Genomic DNA, 15713 nt, shown 5'->3' with positions numbered 1-15713 from the left:
TTTTTCAATTCCTGGCCCTGGGCCCATAACCCTTTTGTTGGATTATTTGTAGTAAATAATTAGCTTCAGCTTTAGAAATGTTAATTTCTTTCTTCATCTCTCTCTCATTCACCCCTGAATAATTCACTGCTGAGTCACTTTAAAGTTGAAGTAACAAAACATCTGTTTACTCACAGTTTGTAGTTAGATTATAATCAGACAGGCTTATATATACATATTACTATACATTTGTATTATCAGCTCCTTCCATGTGCTTAGATGGTAATGGATGCTCACACCACCATAGATCCTCTCAGGTTAGGAGAGAACATGAGCTCCATGTGCTCCATGTGCTGCATGTGCTGCATCTGCCCCCACAGGAAGTTGCATAGCTGTGTGACCTCTCTAAGTAATTCACATCAGAGGTCACAGAGTAATCACAGAGAAATAATAGGTGACAGGCAATGCATGTAAAATACAATTACATTCCAACACTACCAAGGCTTGAAGCTCACTGACTCTACGAGCTGAAGTGACTGCCACCAAGAAAAAGACCTTCAAGGTCAAGTACTTCAGATGGCAAGAAGTCAGTGGCTCGAAAGGAGGCTTCATCAGCTGGGTGAGAACAACATTGAGATCCCATGACACTGTAGGAGGCTTGATAGGGGGCTTTGACAAAAGCAAACCTCTCATGAAGCGAACTAAAGGCTGTCCAGAGATAGGCTTACCCTCTACACAGTAATGAAAAGCACTAATTGCGCTGATGAACTCTTACAGAGTTGGTCTTAAGACCAGCCTCAGACAAGTGCAGAAGGTATTCAAGCAGGGTCTGTGTAGGACAAGAACGAGGATCTAAGGCCCGGCTGTCACACCAGACAGCAAACCTCTTCCACTTGAAAGCATAACACCTCTTCGTGGAATCTTTCCTGGAAGCAAGCAAGACTCGGGAGACACCCTCAGAAAGACCCAAGGAGGCAAAGTCTACGCTCTCAACATCCAGGCCGTGAGAGCCAGAGACTGGAGGCTTGGGATGCAGAAGCACCCCCTCATTCTGAGTGATGAGGGTTGGAAAACACTCCAATCTCCACGGTTCTTCAAAGGACAACTCCAGAAGAAGAGGGAACCAGATCTGACGCGGCCAGAAGGGAACGATCAGAATCATGGTTCCACGGTCCTGCATGAGTTTCAGCAAAGTCTTCCCTACCGAGGGTATGGGAGGATACGCATACAGGAGGCCATCCCCCCAATGTAGGAGAAAGGCATCCGATGCTAGCCTGCCGTGGGCCTGAAGTCTGGAACAGAACTGAGGGACCTTGTGGTTGGTCTGAGTGGCAAAAAGATCTACCAAGGGGGTGCCCCACGCTTGAAAGATCTTGCGTACTACTCTCTAGTTGAGAGACCACTCGTGAGGTTGCATTATCCTGCTCCACCTGTCAGCCAGACTGTTTACACCTGCCAGGTACGTGGTTTGGAGAAACATGCAATGACGGCGAGCCCAAAGCCACATCCCGACGGCTTCCTGACACGGGGCGAGATCCGGTGCCCCCCGCTTGTTGATGTAATACATGGGAACCTGATTGTCTGTCTGAATTTGGATAATTTGGTTGGATAGCCGATCTCTGAAAGCCTTTAGCGCGTTCCAGACTGCTCGTTAACTCCAGGAGATTGATCTGAAAACCTGCTTCCTGGAGAAACTAACATCCCTGGGTGTGAAGCCCATCCACATGAGCTCCCCACCCAGGAGAGACGCATCCGTAGTCAGCACTTTTTGCGGCTGAGGAATTTGGAAAGGAAGTCCCAAGGTCAAATTGGAGCGAATTGTCCACCAATGCAGGGATTTGAGAAAAACTGTGGACAGCTGGATCACGTCTTCTAGTTCCCCCGCAGCTTGATACCACTGGGAAGCTAGAGTCCATTGAGCAGATCTCATGTAAAGACGGGCCATGGGAGTCACATGGACTGTGGAGGCCATGTGGCCGAGCAATCTCAACATCTGCCGAGCTGTGATCCGCTGAGACGCTCATACCCGGGAAACCAGGGACAAAAGATTGTCTGTCCAGGTCTCGGGGAGGTAGGCACTAGCCATCTGGGAGTCCAGCAGAGATCCTATGAATTCTAGAAGGTGGGACTTTGGATAATTTATCACAAACCCCAGTAGCTCCAGGAGTTGAATAGTCATCTGCATGGACTGTAGAGCCCCTGCCTCGGAGGTGTTCTTGACCAGCCAATCGTCAAGATAAGGGAACACATGCACTCCTAATCTGCGTAGAGATGCCGCCACTACAGCCAGGCATTTCGTGAACACTCTGGGTGCAGAGGCGAGACCAAAGGGTAGCACACAGTACTGAAAGTGCCGCATTCCCAGACGGAATCGAAGATACTGTCTGTGAGCTGGCAGTATCGGGATGTGAGTATAAGCATCCTTTAAGTCCAGAGAGCATAGCCAATAGTTTTTCTGAATCATGGGAAGAAGGGTGCCCAGGAAAAGCATCCTGAACTTTTCTCGGACCAGATATCTGTTCAGGGCCCTTAGGTCTAGGATGGGACGCATCCCCCCTGTTTTCTTTTCCACAAGAAAGTACCTGGAATAGAATCCCAGCCCTTCCTGCCCCGGTGGCACGGGCTCGACCGCATTGGCGCTGAGAAGGGCGGAGAGTTCCTCTGCAAGTACCTGCTGGTGCTGGAAGCTGAAAGACTGAGCTCCCGGAGGACAATTTGGAGGTTTTGAGATCAAACTGAGGGCGTATCCTAGCCGGACTATTTGGAGAACCCACTAGTCGGAGGTTATGTGAGGCCACCTTTGGTGAAAAAACTTTAACCTCCCTCCGACCGGCAGATCGTCCGGCAGACACTTATCTCAGCTATGCTCACCTGGAGCCAGTCAAAAGCCTGTCCCTTGCTTTTGCTGAGGAGCTGCAGGGGCCTGAGGAGGCGCACGCTGTTGACGCGAACGAGCGCGCTGGGGCTTAGCCTGAGCAGGCTGGCGGACAGGGGGATTGTACCTATGCTTATTATAAGCGTAAGGAGCATTCCTCCTTCCCCCATAAAAACATCTACCTGTTGAGGTAGAGGCTGAAGGCGTCCGGTGGGAAAGCTTGTCAAATGTGGTGTCCCGCTGGTGGAGCTGTTCTACCACCTGTTTGACTCGCTCACCTAAAATGTTATATCCCCCCCCCCGCCCCGCAAGGAGCATCCGCAATCCGCTGCTGGACTCTATTCTCCAGGTCAGAGGCACGCAGCCATGAGAGTCTGCGCATCACTATACCTTGAGCAGCGGCCCTGGACTCTACATCAAAAGTGTCGTAGGCACCCCTGGACAGGAATTTCCTACACGCCTTCAGCTGCCTGACCACCTCCTGAAAAGGCTTGGCCTGCTCCGACGGGAGTTTATCGACCAAGTCCGCCAACTGCCGCACATTGTTCCGCATGTGGATGCTCGTGTAGAGATGGTAGGATTGGATCTTGGACACGAGCATAGCACAATGGTAGGCCTTCCTCCCACAAGAGTCTAGAGTCTTAGATTCACGGCCCGGGGGCGCTTAGGCGTAATCTCTACTACTCTTGACTTTCTTGAGAGCCGAGTCCACAACTCCAGAATCATGAGGCAACTGGGTCCTCATCAATTCCAGGTCCCCATGGACTCGATACTGGGACTCAATCTTCTTGGGAATGTGGGGGTTACTTAACGGTTTCGCCCAGTTCGCCATCAATGTCTGCTTCAGGACATTATGACGGGGAACAGTGGACAACTCCTTAGGTGGTGAAGGATAGTCCAGGACCTTGAACATCTCAGCCCTGGGCTCATCCTCAGTAACCACTGGGAAGGGAATGGCCGTAGACATTTCCCGGACAAAGGAGAAGAAAGCTTTCTCTCTGGCGAAGGGGTGGGATCGGAAAGGCCACAGGACTCCTCATCAGAGAAATACCTGGTGTCTTCCTCCGCCTCCCACGAGGCCTCACCGTCGGTATCAGACACAAGTTCATGAACTTCAGTCCGAAGCTGACACCGTCTCAACGCCGAGGAACCCGGTCCCCTACGGCGGTGCCGAGAAGACTCCCGTGCCGGCGGTGACGAAGCTCCCTCCATCGACATCGGCGGGGAGTCCTCCTGGGTGGCAGCGGACACCGGTGCCGCAAGCAGTACCGGCATTGCAGTACGCACCACGGGCGGAGAGCCAACTGCCGCATGACTCGACGGTACCGCCAGCACAGGCACCGGTGGTACCGGAGCAGAGGGTCGCAACAGCCCTTCCAGAATCTCTGGAAGTATGGCTCTGAGGCGCTCGTCCAGAGTGGCTGTCGAGCAAGGCAGTGGGGCCGGTACCGGCGATGGGCTGAGAACCTGCCTGGAGTGCAGAGACGGTACCGGGCTGTCCGGAGCAGAGTGCATCGACCCCTCTTGTATGGAGGGCGAGCGGTCCTCCCGGCGCCGGCGCTTCACGAGTACCGAATCCTTTGGTGTCCCGGAGCTCTCAGTACCGTGACGGGAAGGTGACCAATGACGGTGCTTCTTCGCCTTCGCGCGAAGCACGGCATCGAAGACATGGAATCCAAACGTCTCCTCAGGGCCAGGTCCGAAGGTGGTTGGTCCCGGGAGGTCTGCACCGCAGGAGCCCTCGAGGCAGGTGGAGACCCACTCGATGGCTCACTGCTACCAGAGTGGGATCTCTGGACAGCCATCACATGCACTCCGGATGTCGATGCTCCCTCCAACACCGAAATTGATACTGGCGATGACCTCGGTACCGCTGGCTCCAACGACGTCTAAAGACCGGACGAGGCTCCGAACAGGATGTTCCACTGAGCCAATCTCGCCGCCTGGGTCCTCTTTTTGAGCTGGAGGCACAAAGGACAGGCGTCCAGGCGATGACCAGCCCCGAGACACTGAAGATACGAAACGTGTCAATCAGTTAGCAAGATCGTCCGGTGGCACCGCGTGCACCTCTCGAAGCCGCTGGCAGGCTTCGATGACATGGGCGGAAAAATCGCGCTGGCGAGGTCAAATGCGATGATGCCGAAAAAAGGGGCACCAAAAAAGGGGAAAAGACCTGGACGGGCGGCGAAACAAGCCGTGCACGGAAAAGAAAGGAAACTTATGTGGGAAACTTCGAAGAAGTACCGGAAAACAAAAACTCTAATTTTTTTTTTTTTTTTTTTAAACACGAGAGAGAACGAAGAAACTAGCCGAAAAGGCACGAAAACCGCAGCGAAGAACGCGACGGGAGCCTCTCTGCGGCCCCGAATGAGCGATACACGTCCGTTCTGACCGCGGAAAAAGAGAGACTGAGGAGCACGCTGAAGCGGGCGGGAAGATGGTCGCACGATGCATGCAGATCTCGCGAGAGCTAGCAAACTTCTGTTGCTAGGAAGAACTTCCGATCCTGGGGCTGCCGTGGACGTCACCCATCAGTGAGAACAAGCAGCCTGCTTGTCCTCGGAGAATTTATTACATCTAAGAATTACCTCTCTAGCGCTCCCTGATATAGCATTTATCCGGTCAATATTTGGGTAATTGAAATCACCCATTACTGTACTGTTACTAATTTCTGAAAACATATCTTCATCCATTCCGACCCTCCATTTATACCTCATACGATCACTATACAACTTTGTATTTGTTATCCACCAACTGGGCAAACGCCTTTGACGGTACTATGTAAGCCACATTGAGCCTGCAAATAGGTGGGAAAATGTGCGGTACAAATGCAACAAATAAATAAATAAATCTGTCTATTCATTCTGTCCTGGCAGACAGTAGCACAACACTACCAGTATACTCTTTCCCTTCACACATGGAAATTTCTATCCACAAGGATTCCATGCTGCTGTTTCATGTAGTTTATTTTGTTCGACAAATTTATTTATCACATTTATACCCACATTTTCCCACATGTTTGCAGGCTCAATGTGGCTTACAATAGACCGAAAAAGCTATTGCCAGTCCCTCTTTAACATAGAGGAACATCCCCTTCAATTGATACCCTCTATCACTGTGATATAATCTGTACCCTAACACAACGTCCCATTGATTGTCCTCCTTCCACCAAGGAGCTTGCATGCGGAATTTGAAGCCGATGGCCCTCGAGAGGAGGTGATGAAGAGAGACAGTTGGGGGAGAGGTGGAAAAAAAAAAAAAAAAAAAAAAAAAAAGAGACATATGCAGTTGGATGGTACAAGTTAAATACTGATATGTTTGTGAACACATGAGGGAGGGGGAGGGGCGGATCGAAGGGAGTGTTTATTTGTGGGTGTTAAACTTTTGTTTAGTAGTGAGTTCGTTGGGTGGCGGAGCAGGTGGGGGGAAGAGGGGTTGGTGGTTGGGAGGCTAGGATAGGGGAGGGCAGACTTATACGGTCTGTACCAGAGCCGATGATGGGAGGCGGGACATACTGCTGGGCAGACTTATACGGTCTGTGCCCTGAAAAGGACAGGTACAAATTCAAGGTAAGGTATATACATACGAGTTTGTCTTGGGCAGACTGGATGGACCATACAGGTCTTTTTCTGCCGTCATCTACTATGTTACTATGTTTGGCCAGGGGTGTCACTTCCTTGCAACTCCCAAGTGGTGCCATATGGTACCAGTTGGTGGATATTGGATTGTGGGTCAGGGAGGGTATGGGAGAGGGGTGGGGGGGAGAAGAGGCTTGGGACTGAGAAGAACCAGAGGTTCTAGGAAGCTAGTGGGTTGGAAGAGAGGGGGTTTAAGGCAGGATAGGCGTCCTCCATCTGAAGTGGGGTGCACTTACAGAGTATCTAATGGTGGGTTTTAAATTGGTTACTTATAACATTAAGGGGCTGAACTCCCCTTACAAGAGGCATGCGCTGTTTCGTGAACTGCAGTTGATGAAACCTCAAATGGTCTTTTTGCAAGAAACCCATTTAATGCAGAAACATGAAGTCCTGTTGTCCTCCAAACAGTACCCGCTGGTGGTGTGTGCCTCAGATGTAAAGGGGGCTAAAAAACAGGGGTGGGGGGGGGGGTGGGGGGGCTATACTATTTCATAAAGATGTGCAGGTGCAGATTGTACATTCTACAAAGGACAGGGAAGGAAGATTTCTTTTACTGCAAGTCATGCGGGAACAGGAGGAGTATACCTTGGCAAGTGTATATGCACCAAATGAGAGGCAGGGGGGATTTTTCCTCAGTCTCCGAAAAGAGATGCAGGGCTTTGCCAAGTAATAATGGCAGGAGACTTTAACGCCACCATGCAGCATGGATTAGATCGCTCTACTCCTCCTGCCCCGTTGGACTGTAAAATTTCACAGGCCTTAAAAGATTGTGTGGATGAGTTGGGCCTGTATGATGCTTGGAGACTGGCATACCCTAGGGGGAGAGATTACACATTTTATTCTCCGGTCCATCTGTCCTACTCTAGGCTTGACTATATCTTTTTGGACAAGGTACTGTCTGGTGGGGGAGGAGAGTCCTCTATAGGTCACATTAGCATATCTGACCATGCCCCGACCTGGTCTACTCTGCCGTAGACTGCAGGCAGTTAGACTGGAGCTCAGCTCGCTGCATGAAGACAGCTTGAAATTTGCACATGCAAGGATGAATCAGGTTTACTATGAACACACTAACAAACCTGGTAGGCTACTTGCAGTCAAACTAAGGCAATTGAGATCCTCTCGTCACATTTTGAGAGCCCGAGATGGCAAGGGGCAGGTGGTGCACAGTTCAGCGCAGATCAGACAGTGCTTTGCCCAATACTATGAGAACCTATACAGGGAGGATGCCACTGTGCAGACTGAGAAAATTGACGCCTATTTGGAGGCCAGGGGGCTGGCGGTTTTGACCGAATCACAGAGGGTGGAGCTTGAATGTCCGGTGCGGGTGGATGAGGTCATTGGGGCTATTAAAACTTTACCCACAGGGAAGGTGCCTGGCTTAGATGGATTTACCAACAAATTTTTCAAGGTATATGCAGTAGACCTAGCCCCCTATCTGACAATGATTGTTAACTCAGTGAGGGAGGGTGTGCCCCTTCCTAAGACTATGATGGAGGCGTGGGTGGCTGTAATCCCTAAGCCAGGTAAAGATGTTACGCTGTGTGCCTCATATCAACCCATCTCCATACTAAATGCGGATGTGAAAATTTTGGCTAAGGTCTTGGCGAATCGATTGGGCAGTGTGCTTCCTAGCCTGGTCCACCCGGATCAAGTAGGGTTTGTGGCCAAAAGCCAGGCAACGGACAATATAAGGAGAACAGTGGACCTTATCTATGCAGCCCAGAGGAAGGCTAGTCCAGTAGTACTGCTCGGATTAGACGCAGAAAAGGCATTTGATAGGGTCCACTGGGGGTATTTAGACAAGGTCCTACATAGAGTAGGGATAGGACAGTTTTCTAGAACTTGGATTCGGGCCTTGTATTCGGCACCACAAGCCTGTGTGCGCATTAATGGAGGGAATTCCAAATCATTTCGGCTGGGTCGAGGAACCAGGCAGGGTTGCCCACTATCCCCCCTCTTGTTTGCTCTGGCAATGGAGCCATTGGCGGATGCTGTTCGGGATAACGAAAACATTGCTGGAGTAAAGGTGGGAGGGCAGGAGTATAAAATTGCCTTATTCGCAGATGATGTCCTCTTGACCTTAACCAATCCATTAATTTCTTTGCCTAATTTAATGCAGGTGATAGAGGAATATGCGACAATATCTGGGTACAAGCTAAACGCTAACAAGTCCACAGGACTGGCAGTGGGAGTTCCTCCTAGAGTGATGGACACCTTGAAGGCGTCTTTTGTCGTTAAGTGGGAGGCTAGAGCATTAGGATACTTAGGAGTTCAGTTGCCTGGCAACCTGTCTGAGCTGTTTACCAGTAATTATCCGCCACTTAAGCGAGCTGTACAGAGGGACCTGGACAGATGGATGTCTATGGGACTGTCCTGGTTCGGGAGGATTGCTGCAATAAAAATGAACATTTTGCCCCGACTTCTATATCTGTTCCAGGTCCTTCCCATGCAATTGTCCAGATCATTTTTATCAGGTCTGCAGGAGGCGATTATTCACTTCATCTGGAATCAGAAGAGGTCACGCTTGCCCAGGGCCCTGCTTTATAAGTGTAAGCGGTTGGGAGGGCTGGGGGTACCCAACTTGTTCTGGTACTATGGGGCAGCTCAGGCCAGGGTGGCAGTAGCCTGGTTTAAAAGTGAGGATCATCACTTATGGGTTGATATCGAGCAAGCGTTGGTGGGTTCTCGGAGACTGGGACATTTAATGTGGGTTGCGGGAAGGTACAGGGGGCAAGTTGATAGATTCCCGCCCACAGTGCAGGCCACTTTCCACTATTGGGACCTTATGTTTTCAGACAAACAGCCATTGGTTTCGGGCTTGGCTTCGATAGTGGATAACCCCTTGTTTGAACCTGGGATAGGGAGTGTCACCTTTCGAAGATGGGCGGAGTCCGGACTACACACATTGGGGCAGCTGCATGTGGGAGAGACTATTGTGCCCTTCGAGACACTGATGGATGACTATGGGCTTAGGCAGGGGGATCGAAATGCTTACCTGCAACTGGTGCACTTTTTGAAGAGCCCTGCTTATGTAGGATGCTTGAGGTGAGAAGTTCATCAGCTGGAGGAGATGTGTGTAGAGTCCAAGGACATGCAGGGTATGATATCTAGATTGTATGTGTACCAAGAGACCAGAGCTAAACCGTCCCTCTTACATAGGCAGAGATGGGAGCAGGAGTTGCAGTTTACATTGCCTGATTCCGGCTGGGTGGCCCTGGAAAAGCAGATTTAGAGGTCATCACAGGCAGTAGCCACGCAGGAAAACGCCATAAAGGTCTTTTACTGGTGGTATCTGACACCGGTCCGATTAAATCACATGTTTGCTCAGGTATCAAAATTTTGTTGGAGGAAATGTGGGGGGTTGGGGACCGCCGGTCACGTCTGGTGGCTATGTCCCAAGGCACAGGCCTACTGGAGGGGGGTACACTCACGACTTCAGAGGTGGCTGGGTCGGTCTGTGCAGTGGCATCCCTTAGTCTTCCTGCTTGGATCCAGGCCGGCAGGCCTAACGTCCGACCAGTGGCTACTGACAAGATGTGCTCTACACGCGGCCCGAATAAATTTAGCGCAAAGTTGGAAATCCCCGCTGGTGCCCCCAATGGGAAGATGGATTACCAAAGTAAGATATGTGTGTGAGATGGAGAGTCTGACTGCCGTGAAACGGAAAACCATGCCTAAATGGAAAAGAGTTTGGGAACCCTTTCTACAAAGGTGCTCTGGTTGATGGGAATAGATGGGGGGGGGGGGGGGGGGAGTGAAGGGGGGGAAGGGGGGTTCATACATCACAAAAATTGGATAAAAGTTGAAGTATAATAAGTTTCTGTCCTAGCATTGATATTATGTTGGTACCTTTTGGGTGCTAGAGTTATGTACATTGTTTGTACCAGACTATACGGTTCTGCATTGTGTTACATATGTATTGTATTATTTATAGATGCCTAATAAAGACTTCTTTAAATTAAAAAAAAATATATACAGCCTTTGTCTAATGGTTGTTTTATGTTTATACTGTACTCTGTTGGGTCATGTCTTATTATCATGTTAGCAAAAATTTTCTGTAACACTAAATGCCTATTTTTCTATTATATTTCCATTATCCATGATGTATTGTAAGCCATATTGAGCCTGCAAAGAGGTGGGAAAATGTGGGATACAAATGCAATAAATAAATAAAATATTTTCACTCTGGCAAACTGAAGCTGTTCAAGTAACTGTTGGACAGATAGAAATGCGGTATGCTCTGTGCTGGAAAAAAAGGGAATCAAGTCTGAGGAACAGCAGAGAGCTTAATGGCTCATTTGGTCATTGCGCATCAGTGACCATATTTACTAATAATCATGTATCATCATCCATGAGGGCAGTTATATGGTTAAGAAACATTTTTGTTGCATTTTCTCACTTTAATGGTTCTAATGTTTCCATTTTCTCTCTTGCCCTCCCCAATTATTCTAGGATAGATGGAGATAACCTGAGCCCTGCACGGTTCTCTCACTTGCCAGCAGATATCAAATCTCCCCTTTTCCCTGCCTTTGTTCACATGCACCTCCTCTCTATGAAACATCTATATCTCCATATCTACACGCACACACACACAAGTAGGACAACATTAAAAATACCAATTTACACTGAAGTCCATTAACAGACAGTAGAAATCCTTGCATTTTTGCTCTCAATTTTCATAAAGGAGCTTCTGTTTGTAACTGATTTGTAATCATCTGCAAATCATTTTGGACTCCTAACTACAAGAACCATCAAATTAACTGGGAAATACAAATTATATACTGTTCAATTAACTAATGTAAGAATTTTTGAAATGTAAAAATTTTAAGAGCACATTGAAAAAAAGAAGGAATTTAAACTTCTAAGATCCCTAGGTAGGGAATTCCAACACTCATTTGCCTGAAATCCACAGGAACTCCTGAAAATGCTTGAATGCTGCACACCTTTTGATGATGGAAAATAAATGACATATGAGACCTTAAGGATCTAACATTCTTAGGAAAAGAGAAAAGTTATGCTAGTCCAGCTTCTTGGAAGTTATTTAAGGCAGTGCAGGTCAATTTGAAATAAATATGTGCGTGTACTGGTAACCAATATTATTACTCCTCTGTGTCACAGGTTGAGAATTTGCTCATTACTGTTTTGTTTCCTATGCATGGTTTTTCATTTAGAAGACTGAAAAAAAAATCCCAACACTATGTTACAAAATTAAGTACTCCAGGTTCTATGTTTGTCAACTTACGCTTCTTCTTAATCAGTTTTTGAAAGCTAAACTTGATCAGGACGTCTAGGAACCAGAGACAACGAGCTTTGTGGTCTCGGCACTTTTCATCATGAGGAAGGGACTGCAGTTCCTCTATCACAAAGGAGCCATGGCTTAAAAACAGAGAACAAAACAGGACATAAGAGATCCCTCAGTACTGACTAAAAAAGGAAGACATTCCATTTATGAACTATGGCATAGTATCATTTCATAACACACAATCAGGTCAGTAAACTCCAGTCATATATGTATGTAGTTCATTTCTTTTTCCAAGGCAAGCTGAATTCAAATACAGTAGGTATTTTCCCTGGCCCTAGTGGGCTCACGGCCTAAGTTTGAACCTGAGGTAAAGTGACTTGCCCAAGTTTACAAGGAGCCATTTGAACCACTGCTCTAACCATTAGGCTACTCCTCCACTCCTCTAAATGAAATCCAGGTATTTGATATCACTATCCAGGCATTGAGAAGCACTAAATATCTAGATAATGCAGTCAATGCCAGATGACGGAAATATTTATTTAGATTTTGCTCACACCTTTTTCAGTAGTAGTTCAAGGTGAGTTACATTCAGGTACACTGGGTTATTTCCCTTTTCCTGGAGAGCTCACAATGTAATATTGTACCTGAGGCAATGGAGGATTAAGTGACTTGCCTAAGGTCACAAGGAGCAGCAGTAGGATTTGAACTGGACACCTCTGGATATCAAGGCTGGTGCTCTAACCACTAGGCCACTCCTCCCATACAGGCCACTACCAGATAACAGTCTGAATATCACTTATCTAATATAATAAAACGCACCGTGAACGTTCTGAAGCCAACGTTCTGTGAAGCCGGAAACTTGAAGCCGGAAGCCTGAGTTCTGTGAAGCCGGAAACTTGAAGCCGGAAGCCTGAAGCCTTGAAGCCTGAAGCCTTGAAGCCATCTGACGTCACTCCCAGGCTGAGGCTGAAGGGTTCAGCCTGCCGTCTCTGCCCCGCCCTCGCGACAAAACAAACAAATCCGGAAGCGAAACGTCAGGGAAGGAGGCGGCGCTCCCGACGTCTAGCCTTCCCTTCGCTGTGTTCCGCCTTCAAAACAAGGCGGAACACAGCGAAGGGAAAGCTAGACGTCGGGAGCGCCGCCTCCTTCCCTGACGCTTCGCTGCACGAACCGCCACGGAGGTAAAGTTAAAAAGAATAAAAAAAAAAAAAAGGATGCATGGATGCGAAGGGGGGGGGGGTGGAGAAGAGGGCGGGCCAGGCTGGGACATGGGAGAGAGCGTAGCATGGATGCGAGGGGGTGGGGGGGAACATGGAAGGGCGAGAGGGGACTTGCTGGAAAAGGATGAATGGAGGCGGCAGGGGACAGAGGAGCATGGATGGGCATGGATTGGGAGGGCAGGACTCAGGGAGAGAGGGAAATTGCTGGATAGGGAAAAATGGAGGGGCCAGGTGACAGATGAGCATGGATGGGCATGGATTGCAAGGGCAGGACTCAGGGAGAGGGGAATTGCTGGATAGGGATGAATGGAGGGGACAGATGGGCATGGATGGATATGGATTGCAGAGCAGGCCTCAGGCAGAGAGGGGAAATGCTGGATAGGGAAAAATGGAGGGGCCAGGTGACAGAGGAGCATGGATGGGCATGGATTGGAAGGGCAGGACTCAGGGAGAGGGGAATTGCTGGATAGGGATGAATGGAGGGGACAGATGGGCATGGATGGATATGGATTGCAGAGCAGGCCTCAGGCAGAGAGGGAAAATGCTGGATAGGGAAAAATGGAGGGGCCAGGTGACAGAGGAGCATGGATGGGCATGGATTGGAAGGGCAGGACTCAGGGAGAGGGGAATTGCTGGATAGGGATGAATGGAGGGGACAGATGGGCATGGATGGATATGGATTGCAGAGCAGGCCTCAGGCAGAGAGGGGAAATGCTGGATAGGGAAAAATGGAGGGGCCAGGTGACAGAGGAGCATGGATGGGCATGGATTGGAAGGGCAGGACTCAGGGAGAGGGGAATTGCTGCATAGGGATGAATGGAGGGGACAGATGGGCATGGATGGATATGGATTGCAGGGCAGGCCTCAGGCAGAGAGGGGAAATGCTGGATAGGGATGAATGGAGGGGGCAGGTGACAGACAAACATGGATGGCCATGGATTGGGAGGGCAGGGCTCAGGGACAGAGGGGAATTGCTGGAAAAGGATGAATGGAGGGGGCAGGGGACAGATGGCCATGGATTGGGAGGGCACGGCTCACACTCTCTCTCTCATATACAATGTCTTTCTGACTCTCACTCTCACACACTCTGTCTCACACTGTATCACATTCACTCTCTATGTGCCACACAGTCACTCACACACTCGCTTGGTCTCATACACTCACTCAAACAGAGAATCTGTGTCTCACACACACTCTCTCTCTCGCCCACACACACACACTCTCACTCACACTGTGTCTCACATACACACTTGCACACACTCTCATTCTCACACACACACTCTCTCACAAACACACTCACACCCAGACTCACGCTCTCTCTCACACAATCACACTTTCACTCTGACTCTCAAACAGTCACTCTCACATACACTCTCCCAAACATACACACTCCGAGGAAAACCTTGCTAGCGCCCGTTTCATTTGTGTCAGAAACGGGCCTTTTTTACTAGTCAATAGATAACTGAGGAACGTGCAAGCTCCATCCCGGCACTATTAGTGCCAAGGCAGTCTGCAAGGATTTTCAGTAGCACGATCTGGACAGTGCTGTTGAACAGCCTCCAAACAGCTGCAGCTAAGGAAAAATATCTAGATAAAGGCAGCAGCAGTTGTCCAGAAATTTCCCTCTGAATATTGGGCTGTACAATTATTAAAACCCAAACTTATGTCCCTAAAGCTGTACTTGTGAAACCCATGATTAAAGTAAAACAAACCCCCATTGATAACACACCCTCCCCTCTGTTGGCTCCAGGTCCACTTGTGATGAAAAGGGAACAGTCTCAGTGCACATCATCCTGAATTATCACCATGCTTAGCAACCGACCTCGTGTTGTATACAATGGTCACAAGATTTTATAATTTCATCTCTTCTCATTTTGTTGTTAATACTCTATTATGATAACACTATACATGCAACACTTAGTAAGAACAAATCCATCTCCGGAAATAAATGAGGTTTTCTTATGACTGCAGCCATTAAGAGGATCATGCAATGACTCAGGTTGGTTTCAGGGCTATCCATAAAGGTATCACCTATTCCTGCTCTTTCCCCTTTAATCTACCAACCCTAACAGCCTTGCGTCTCAGTATTTGTCCTCGTCTTTCGGGGGGGGGGGGGGGGGGGGTAAAAAAAACAAACAAAAAAAAAAAATACACCACATCCCACACCTACATTTTTGAAGCTTAGTTTTCAAGGTCAGTTCACATCCCAGCATACCCAACATTAAGCAGACATTTTGGTGCACAAAAGGTCAAAGCTTCGGTGTAAAGGGAAAAGGGAGAGAGAGGTACTCCATTCAACTTTGGTAAGAACAGCTGCTGACTGATTCTCCCAGTAACAAGTGGGTTGGATCTCATACATGGAGCTTCAATATCTGCAAACATCCATGTAATAATCCAGATAGTATGAAGGAGTTATGAGGACATTACAATAAGTGGAAGGAGGATGTCATCTACCTTGAATAGAAATGGAAGTGAAGTAAAAAAAAAATATATATATATATATTATCCCCCTCATTCTATAATTTGACACAAAGTAGGTGCCAATTATGTGTATGTTATAAAATGCAGGCGCTTAAGTGCATCAGAGGTACCAATTAACTAGCAGTTTCGCAGGTAAGTGCTAGGCACTATTCTATAACATACGCACCAAAGTTGCTTAACCTGTACATGCGAGAAGAACAAACTTGTAGGCAGAATGACATGCACAACTTATAGAATAACTATCATCAGTAACATGGCTTTCTGGTAGTATTTTTTTT

The 15713-nt window shown here is 48.4% G+C and overlaps 1 protein-coding gene across 1 annotated transcript in view; it reads right to left on the bottom strand.

The window, feature by feature from the left end:
- Positions 1-15713, bottom strand: part of POLR1E (RNA polymerase I subunit E) — a 111867-nt gene that overhangs the window by 42739 nt on the left and 53415 nt on the right. Inside the window, exon 9 of the mRNA XM_030194415.1 lies at positions 11735-11868. Within this exon, the coding sequence (XP_030050275.1) occupies positions 11735-11868 (134 nt within the window). The remainder of the gene's footprint in view (positions 1-11734; positions 11869-15713) is intronic.

Source organism: Microcaecilia unicolor, chromosome 2, assembly GCF_901765095.1.
Source record: "Microcaecilia unicolor chromosome 2, aMicUni1.1, whole genome shotgun sequence".
Taxonomy (NCBI): Eukaryota; Metazoa; Chordata; class Amphibia; order Gymnophiona; family Siphonopidae; genus Microcaecilia; species Microcaecilia unicolor.
Note: the sequence above shows the minus strand (reverse complement) of the source record. Positions and strands in the feature narration are given on the sequence as shown.